This window comes from Oryza sativa, chromosome 10, assembly GCF_034140825.1.
Source record: "Oryza sativa Japonica Group chromosome 10, ASM3414082v1".
Taxonomy (NCBI): Eukaryota; Viridiplantae; Streptophyta; class Magnoliopsida; order Poales; family Poaceae; genus Oryza; species Oryza sativa.
Window position 1 is genome coordinate 11,637,330 of NC_089044.1, and position 9,659 is coordinate 11,646,988.

Consider the following 9,659-nt stretch of genomic DNA (forward strand, 5'->3'; position numbering starts at 1 on the left):
TCACCAGCGGCAGAAAGGGGAGAGGCGGCCGGCGAGCCTGGCCAAGCTCTGCAAGCCTCGAGCGCCACGCAACGAGAGGAGGGAATGGGGGAGAGGGGAAGTGGCCAGCGGGAGATGGGGGAAGGGAGAGGCGCGGTAGGGCGGTGGGGAACAAGGGGCGTGGTGCAGCGACGGGGACGATGAGGCGATGGTGGATGGGGGTGCGGGGCGGGCGTGCGTCGCGACGGAGGTAGTTCCGGACGCCTCCCCAGGCATGGCGGGCGCGGCTACTGCGGCGGCCATCATCTCCAACACAACCACGAAGCTATAGAGCTGGCCGAAGTCGGCCCGTGCGGGAAGCGCCCAGAAGCCCTGGGTGGGGGCGTCGGTAGCGGGAGCGAGCGTGGGGGAGGTGGTTTGTGGTTGTCGGTGGCATGGAGGTGCTTGCCGAGGATGAAGGGGGCGGAGCAGGGGAAGAGGAGGTCATTAGAGTGGAGGGAGAAAGGTGAGGAGGTGGATAAGGAGGCCGGGGTGGTGATGGTGCTGGTGGCGGGGATGATGGATGGCTCGGCCAGACGGAGGAGCCAGTCGATGGTCTGGCCGTCAAACTTGTGGCTGAGATCGCAGATGATGGGGCATGCGGATGCGACGGCCATGGTCGATGACCTTGCTGTGGCTATCCTTGGAGGGAGGCTTGCGGACGGTGAGGACGGTACCATCGGTGTTGGAGGTGGCGGGGACGAGGTGCTTCTCTAGAGCGGTGCCACTACTGCCACCACCGTGGAATTGACGAGGCACAATGCCCACCTCACCCTCCGCTGCCACTCTGCTGCCACCGATGCCTACTACCATGACCAGCGCTTCGCCCACACCCGTCTCCTGGACTTCGCAGAGCTAGCCGCCACCAACACCCACCCGCATACCCCCTCCTTCAATGACCGCCAGTAGCTGTTCGGGTGGGTCACAGCGGCGGCGTTCCGCTGGCTCAGTATGGATTTCCCGCCGGCTGCCTCCTCTTCCCCTTTCCCTTCTCCCATTGCGAGGCGCTCGAGGCGGCGGAGTTTCGCCAGGCTCACCGGCCGCCTCTCCCCTCTCTGCCACCGGTTAAGAGAAGAGAAGAGATGAGAGGTAAGAAAACATAAGAGAGGAGAAGAAAAGAGAAAAAGAAGATATGCGGGCCCTACATTTTTTCCCTTCTCACTTACATGTGGGCCCCATAAATTTTTTATCTTTTATTTTGCTGGCTAGGATGCCACGTCAGTGAAACCACGGATCCATACTATCTTGGGATCGAAATTGCACGTTTTTATATAGTTTAGGGGTGAAGATTTATGGTATTTGGAGATTATGGACCTCAGACAGACCTGATGTAAAGTTAAGGGACGGTAGGTGAACTTATTCCTATATCTCCTAACTTCCGGTCCAATTTCACTTCGTTTTTTTGGCCCAACCATTAACTATGCAATACGCTGTGCGCCTGGACTTTAGTAGCTTATCGAAGGTTAGCATTTAGATTAGATGAGGCACCAAATCTGCTCTCTCTCTCTCTCTCTCTCTAACAAATCTACCAATGTTTCCAGAATTATTGGCCTGGAGTATGTCCGACAAAAATTCAGTAAATAATGTGACTATTTGAGCCGCATTGAGGGACATGCTGGTCCATTCCTTGTCCACCTGTAATTATACGGTATGAAATGCTTTTTTTGTTCTTGACACCCGATGACTATTACCATTGCTGTAGCACAAATTTTTATTTTCTTAATTTTTTTTACTGTATTTCAACGATTTTGTTTTTTCTAAACACCACACGACACCAGAATGACATTGTTAGCTAGTAGTCGTTTCCTACAAATGCAACAGTAGTAGTATCAGGTCCCTTCCATTTCAATCTCTAGCCATCTGTACCACTAGCTAGCTAGCGAATATTCGTTCTTTTCCCCAAGTGACAAACACTTCCACGTCATCCACACGCGTGCGTTGCACTTTGTTCACGCACGCGCACCGCGGTGCACTTCGCACTACGCCATCGGGGCGCCGCCGCCGCCGCCGCCGCCGGAGGCCGGCATCACGACGGCCGCCGCCGACGCCCGGCGCCGCGCGCGCCACCCCTGGCTGAACACCTCCTCGATCTCCTCCAGCGGCTTGCCCTGCGTCTCCGGGCACAGGAGGTAGAAGAACGTGGCGGCGGCGACGGCGAGCCCGGCGAAGAGGAAGAAGGCGCCGCCGATGGTGATGGCCTTGTAGAGCGACACGAACGTCATGGACACGCCGGCGTTCATCACGCGGTTGATGGCGACGCCGACGCTGGCGCCCTGCGCGCGGAGGCGGAGCGGGTACACCTCCGAGCTGTAGGCCCAGGTGATCGGCCCGACGCCGATGGAGAAGGAGGCGACGAAGGTGAACACGGTGGCGATGGCGAGCACGACGGCCCACGCCGGCGAGTGGTGCGGCGGCGACCGCTCGATGACGGTGAGGCCCATGCCGAGGCAGGCGAGCGAGGCGATGATGCCGGCGAGGCTTGACAGGTAGAGCGGCCGCCGGCCTATGCGGTCGACGAGGAGGATGGCGGTGAGGATGAACGCCGTCTTGGTGACGCCCACGCCGATGGTCGCAGCGAGCACCGAGTTGCGGCTGGCGATGCCGGCCGCCTTGAAGATGCGCGGGCTGTAGAGCACCACGGCCTCGATGCCGGTGAGGTGCTGGAAGAAGTGGATCCCCAGGGCGGCGATGACGATGCGCCGCACCGGCGGCGTCGGGTGCAGGAACAGCTCCCTCCACACGCCCTTGCCGCCGCTGCCCGCGTTGGCGGCGGCGCCGTCGTCGTCGGCGAGCCCCGCCGCGGCCTTGATCTCCGCGAGCCGCGCGTCGGCCTCGCTGGGCCTGTCGCACACGCGGCGGAGCACGGAGAGCGCCTCCTCGGCGCGGCCCTGGACGACGAGCCACCGCGGGGACTCGGGCATGGCGAGCACGCCGAGCGCGAGCGCGGCGCTCGGGAGCGCGCCGAGGCCGAGCATGGCGCGCCACCCGTACACCAGCGGCAGCTTGGCGAGCAGGTAGTTGGCCACGTAGCCGATGAGTATCCCGAAGCTGATGCAGATCTCCGGGAGCGAGGTGAGCGAGCCGCGGATGTCGGCGGAGGCGATCTCGGCGGCGTACACCGGCGCAATCATGAGCGCGTAGCCGACGCCGACGCCGGCGACGCAGCGGCCGGCGAGGAGCGTGGCGAAGTTGGGCGCGAGGCCCATGAGGACGGAGCCCACGAGGAAGATGCAGGCGGCGAGGGAGATGGTGAGGCGGCGGCCGACGCAGTCGGAGACGCGGCCGGCGGTGAGGGAGCCGACGAGCGCGCACACGTTGAGGATCCCGGCGAGGACCTGCACCTGCGTGTCGTTCGTCTTCAGGTCCTCCTTGATGAACAGCATCGCCCCACTCATCACACCAGTGTCTGCAATTTAATTATTTTTCATCATGCCAATTTTCCTTCTTTTTCTTTATTTTTTCGCGCGCGATTACATGAAAGACGCGCACACACACCGCACTCACGTGACACGTGAATCCCGCTAACACGTACATGCTGAACGAGACAGAGATCGGCGGTAAATCACTGATCTCACTAAAATCACCGATATCGAAAATGTTATAATAACATGTCAATTAGGTGTTCTAATGTAGTTTACCATAGCCCATGAGGACCGAGATGATGGAGCCGATGATGGAGCACCCGACGGCGTACTTGTTCTTCCTCTCGTCATTCTGCTTCTCTTCTCCCATGGCAGCTGCGTCGTCTTCTCCTTCTTCTCCTTGTGTACTTCTCAATCACACACGAGCTGAAAAACGCACACAAAAAATTGAACACTTGAGCAAGACAAGGGAAGCTACAACTCTTGTGCTCTCCTATTTATAGCCGCAACCACAAGGAATACAGAGTGTACAATGTAATGTAAGCCATGCAGAGAGAAATTAAAGAAGTTATTATAAAATTGTAGTTGTAATAACTTTTGCAGATGGCTGGTATTTATGTTCTTTCTTTTCTGATCTGTCCTTTACTGAAATAATTGTACACTTTCTTTGAGACTATGTAATGGTAGGCACTAGGTTGCACACCATTGTCGATTTCGATTAGCTGATGCAATAGTGGAGTGGACAACTGGACACTACAGTGAAGAGTAAACGGCAAAAAGATCTTGGGAGACTTATAAACTCGTAAGATATTTATGGTCCAAGACTCTAAAACAGTACAGTACTACTAACAATGGTAGTAGACAGTAGCATACCACTATCTCCAAATTGGATAAAACAGTGCAAATGACAGTCTCCAAACACTGAGCCTCTCTCCAAAGGTCAGACATTTCTCCCTGACGAAAATACAGAAGCAGAGCACATGCTGAAGAAATAAAATACAGTTTGTGCATGTTTTCTGTACAGGAATACAGGGGCGTTTTTGGCTGTGTGCAATGGTGACAAGGAGTTGTTAAATTTGCAATAACAACCATGGATACAGCTCAACGGAGGAGAGAAGCTTTGTACGCATCCTCTGGGCTTATCTCCATGGATGAGCTAAGTGGTCAACACAAAGAGAGCACATTTTTTCTTCTCTGCAATTCTTTGTTTATTTGCTTCAGATTTCAGACTTCAGATGAGACCAAAACAAAGTACGTGTAACGTGTACTCTCTATCATGTTGGTGTGGATATAAATACATTATACCAGTCACACAATAATAGGTCTGGTGTCTATTCATTTATTCTTGTATTATACTAGTGACACAAAAATATGTCTGGTGTCTATTTATTTTGAAAGGTATTTATTGATTTGTTGGTGACAATGCAAGGCATGATGTGGCTTGCAGCTCCTTCGGTTCTTGCTTGTTTCACATTTTTTGGGTTTTTGTGTACGTGTTTGTTAAGTCAAACATGAGAGGATAGATGGTCACTGCCTTTTTGTAGCTTTGCGTTATGATATATGTGCTATGGTACAACCATAGTATTAAAAGAATATTTTTAAGAATATCTGGAACAATCCAGATAAGTTTCTAAACATATGCATGGATGGTCTAAATGTTTGAAAAAATTTGGTGGCTAACTACCATTTTGTGAGCTCCTTTCACCATGTTCATTTTACTATACTTGTACCCAACCCCCTAATAGGGAGTCTTTACCTCTTTCTCAGTTCTAAAAAAAAAACATCTTTCTCAGTGTGTGAGAGAACAAATTGACTAGCACATTAGCTGTGACTTTGTGAGATACTTTCATGTTAGCTGCCTCCTTTTCCTCCCTTTATAGTGTGCATTCTAGTTGTTAATTAAACAGCTAGGACCATGCAGAGAAAAAAAAACACAACACCTGCATTTGCTGACTTCCTTAGTTCCTTATTAGAGTAGCAATGCATATTTATCATGATCCATGGTGTGTTTGTTTGTTTCTTATTGGCTGGCCAAGCAGCTAAAGCATCTTTGACTTATTAGAGTATCCGTACAAAATCAAGCAACATCAAGACTGAAAGCAACTGGTTGAAGATCAACATCCATATTGTTTAGGAAAAAGAGTCAAGCAAATACCTAGTCTTATTATACAAAATAATTGAGTAATAATATTTCGGTGTGCATGCACTAACTTAAAAAACCTTATATGCATATGTGTCACCATGCAAAGCACATGTACCTATGTACTATTGGTCTAGTGGGTATATACGTGGCCGGAACAGTACTAGAAACAAAGTAAAAGATAATGTTTGAAATTAATTAAGTTCTATCACAATTACACGGGTACGGTGCATCTACTGTTATTATACGCTGACACAGCACAGAACCCCTTATCCTGATTATTCATGGACTAGTTAAGCAGTCCTCCTACGAGCGAATAATATTCCTTTTGGTTAATTTGCAATATATTGATCGCCTAGTAATTAGCGAATCGTACATATTTTTCGGGAAAAACAAATCGTACCTTTTTAATTACACCACCATATATAATAATGCTAATACTTATCCTCCTCGATCGTCGTAAACAATTTTTGTTTTGCAAAATCGTCATTCAGGATATATATATATATATCTTCATTCTTCAGAATCCTAGAAAGTCCAAGCAAAACCTGCCTAACAACGGCTGACTAATTTCAAGCCGACGATGAATAGATGACTGATCAGTTCAAACCTGAGGCCAATCAAGCCCAAATGGAACTCTACGTAGTCGATCAATCGAGTTCGATTACGACAGGCACGCCTGAATGAATTTGAAATGACAAAGACGATCGATCGCGATCAAAAAAGAGATCAAACTGACAGAATGGACACGAACCTGCTGCGACCAGTCTGAAGATCCGATATATATCGGCCGATCAGAAATGCGGCGGCCGCCGGCGAAGACGAGAAACGAAGATGGCCGGAATCCGGAAGGTGAGAAAGGTTTATATGGTGTTTGGATAATATCGATGTGTCTCTCACCTCACCTTGCGTCCTTGCCTTTATATGAAATAATCTGATCGAGCTGACTGGGCTAACTAATCACGATAGGCATGCACGATCATCCGGCTCTGGCGCCTGGGCTGTCACTGTTGAAAACTCTCCTAATTTATCTCTTTTCCGGCGGAAAACTCTCCTAAACTGCATGGAACGCTTTGGCTATCTACTAGTAGTTGTTCTTGTTGAATATATAACCGGAATGTTGTTATATATTTGGGCTTATCCATTCGATCGATCGACCGCCGTTAGACGCGCTCATCAATTTACCAGTTTTATAACCAGAATGATATTAAGCGTGACGTGCTATATATATATATATATATATGGACCGTAATGTACGTATATATCATGAATGTAAATCGGTACGTAGTTAGGGTGTGTTTAGTTCCACGTTAAAATTGGAAGTTTGACTAAAATTGAAAGTTTGAAAAAAAAAGTTAAAAATTTATGTGTGTAGAAAAATTTTGATGTCATAGAAAAGTTGAAGTTTGAAGAAAAAGTTAGGAACTAAACAATGCCTTAGCCTTCTGAACCTACTAATCCGGAACACATCCAGTCATCGACCCGCTCTTAATGTGGTTATTATTCGTTATTATTCGTGTGACATGCAAGACCTATTTAGTAGAGTTCCAACTCCTAAATTTAGCTTCAGGAGCTGGTTCTGGAGTAGAGTTGTGAAACTGCCTAAACCCTGCTCCACATTTTTAGTTTATTTTGTGAGAGAGCTCCAACCAGCTCCGCTCTCATTATAGGTGTAGCTGAAATTGTTTGGCTGAGCTCTAGCTCTAGAAGAGATGGAGCTGGAGCTGAAGCTGTGCCAGTGCCAAACAGGGCTGCAGATTGGAAGAGATCGGTCTAACGAGCAGGCGGACGGACGTCTCTGGCCCACGCGAATAGTTTGTGACAGCCCATGTAAGAAAAAGAAGCCGCGTGTCCAATGAACACATGTCAACAATCGACATAAGAATTCTAGGTTCATACATCTAGTGGTAAAAACGGGTAGGGTATGGTGATCGGATTATGACATTTCTATATCCTAACTCATATTATCTTTTAAATTTAAATTTAGAGCCGGGTATAAGTAGTACCAAATAACATATCACTTATCCCGTATCCTATCCCATATTATTTCCTTCGAATTGGATTCAGGAACGGATATTAATTTCTATCTCGAATTCATATATATTAAATATAATAAGGCTGTGTTTAGTTCCCTTCAAACTTTTCCGTCACATCAAATATTTGGACACATGCATGGAGCATTAAATGTGGACGAAAAAAAAACCAATTGCACAGTTTACGTAAATTGCGAGACGGATCTTTTGAGCCAAATTACACCATGATTTGACAATGTGGTGCTACAGTAAACATTTGGTAATGACGGATTAATTAGGCTTAATATATTCATCTCGCCGTTTACAAGCGGAATATGTAATTTGTTTTATTATTAGGCTACGTTCAATACTTTAAATGTGTGTCCGTATACGTCAAAAAAATTTTGACAATGCAACTAAACACGGCTTAAGATAATTAAAATATTAAAAGAGATACATCAAGAAAAAAATATACAATATTACCTATGAGCACTTAAAATAATGATTAACCAATCTTTTATCATGTTTTTAGATGGATTTATAATAAATTTTCATACATATTTTATAATATGGGATATATGAGCAGATACATGTCTTCCTGTATCCTAACCTATATTTTTTAACGAATTTAGATTCGAACTCGGATAATCGGGTATCTAATTTTTTCTCTCATATTCCTCTCGCGAGCCTCGGGAAGTACCCATCCCATTTTTACTCCTACATACATCCAATAAGCCCACGTATTTTTCCTCCTTTCTTAGCTAGCAACGTATTTACTAGGATGACAATGGACCGGATCGGGCACGGGCAGAGCGAATCCATGCTCGGCCCCAGACCCACGCACCCGTGTCTAACCCATGTCCGCAAAGTCTATTAGGCAAAACCTCGTGCCCATGCCCATGCCCGTTGGGTACTAATTAACTAGTACTACTGGAGAAATGATCTTTGCTAGGTCACATTATGGAGATTATGGGTACCCCATACCCACACGGCATGGTTATCCAACTAGTTATAGGGGATAACTTATATCTATGGAATATGTATGGATCATGACTTGGGTATTACGTTTCCTTGTATATAACAGAACGGCCTAAAGTCCTGATTTGATAATATTGTAAAGTAGATTTAAGAAACCGATACCTATTGGTTAAGGTTTTTATCTTATAATCCTGCCCTCTATTGTGGGCAGGAGGCCCTCTAGGGCAAAGGATTCACAACTAGATCGTCAGATCAATACTACATCCGGCGGATTCAAATCCCCAAACAGTTTTGACAGTTAGCGTGCTAGGTAGGAGTGCGTCGAGTTTCCTATCCAGAAGTGCGATGAAACCAATTTGCAATATCGCGGGAGACGACGGATTTGTGGTGGCCATCGCTGGTCACAGCCTACCAGGAGAAAAAAGGCAACGCAACAGCCATCAACCACGCTGCGCCGCCCGCGATCTCCATGCCGATCATCACCGGTGTCTCCCTGCGATTTTCCTGCGGGGGCAATCCACCCCGGAATCTTCACCCGTGGGGGCCGGTCGGACCCGGGCTTCTCGGATCGGTGCAGATTGGAGCTTTCACTGACGGACCACCGTGGGCAGCCTGTTCAGCTTCATGATGTCATCTCCGCCGCAAGGCCGTTCAGCCATGTGCTAGCAGTACTTGTGCTCTCGCATGGTCCTCAGATCTTCTGGTTATGATGCAGGAGCAAGTCCGTTCGTGTGCAAGCAGATTAGATCGATTCACCCGCGTGATGGCTGCGGATATATAAATGCTCATCTATACACCTTCGTGCTTTGATACTGCTAACATGTTTATCAGCACTGCTATATATACGATTGTTTTTGTACGACGTTTGTACGATGAAACGTTTCTCTCCTAACTTCTAATGTTTTTTAGCGATGAAACGGATCGCTCCCTGTTGAGCCCATATCCAAAGCCCAAGCTCTATCGTGCTAGTCTGCTCTCTCGTTGGCATGCTTGCGTAGCCAACCAAAGCAATCTTCTTTCTAATTATATATTAAGCAATTTTCGTTCTAATTATATCTTATATAGTAATTGTACTTAGCGCTCATTTGTTATGTGGCAGGTGAAGCAAATTACTCATACATATATGTTCCTTACACCTTGGACATGGAT

At 47.7% G+C, this 9,659-nt stretch overlaps 1 protein-coding gene and 1 pseudogene across 2 annotated transcripts; both read right to left on the reverse strand.

Moving 5' to 3' along the window:
- Nucleotides 1–831, reverse strand: LOC112936573 (transcription factor TCP23-like; annotated as a pseudogene).
- An 884-nt stretch (nt 832–1,715) lies between these two features.
- LOC4348440 (probable polyol transporter 6) lies at nt 1,716–6,592 on the reverse strand. Of its 2 annotated transcripts, XM_015757684.3 has the most exons (3): nt 6,275–6,592; nt 3,657–3,806; nt 1,716–3,424 (listed from the first exon to the last, which is right to left on the reverse strand). In XM_015757684.3, the coding sequence occupies exons 2-3, from the start codon at nt 3,748–3,750 to the stop codon at nt 1,998–2,000; spliced, it is 1,521 nt and encodes a 506-aa protein (XP_015613170.2). In that variant the 5' UTR covers nt 3,751–3,806; nt 6,275–6,592; the 3' UTR covers nt 1,716–1,997. The 2 variants fall into 2 exon arrangements, with proteins under 2 accessions (XP_015613170.2, XP_015613169.2); XM_015757683.3 differs by lacking the exon at nt 6,275–6,592 and having other exon boundaries at nt 3,657–3,846.
- Between the last annotated feature and the right edge of the window lie 3,067 nt (nt 6,593–9,659).

What these genes read in the sequence shown, in the direction of transcription:
- LOC4348440 (XM_015757684.3), bottom strand. Translation starts at nt 3,750, where the DNA reads ATGGGAGAAGAGAAGCAGAATGACGAGAGGAAGAACAAGTACGCCGTC. An exon ending in CTCGGTCCTCATGGGCTATG is followed by an intron (nt 3,425 to 3,656) that starts GTAAACTACATT and finishes ATTAAATTGCAG; the next exon opens with ACACTGGTGTGATGAGTGGG.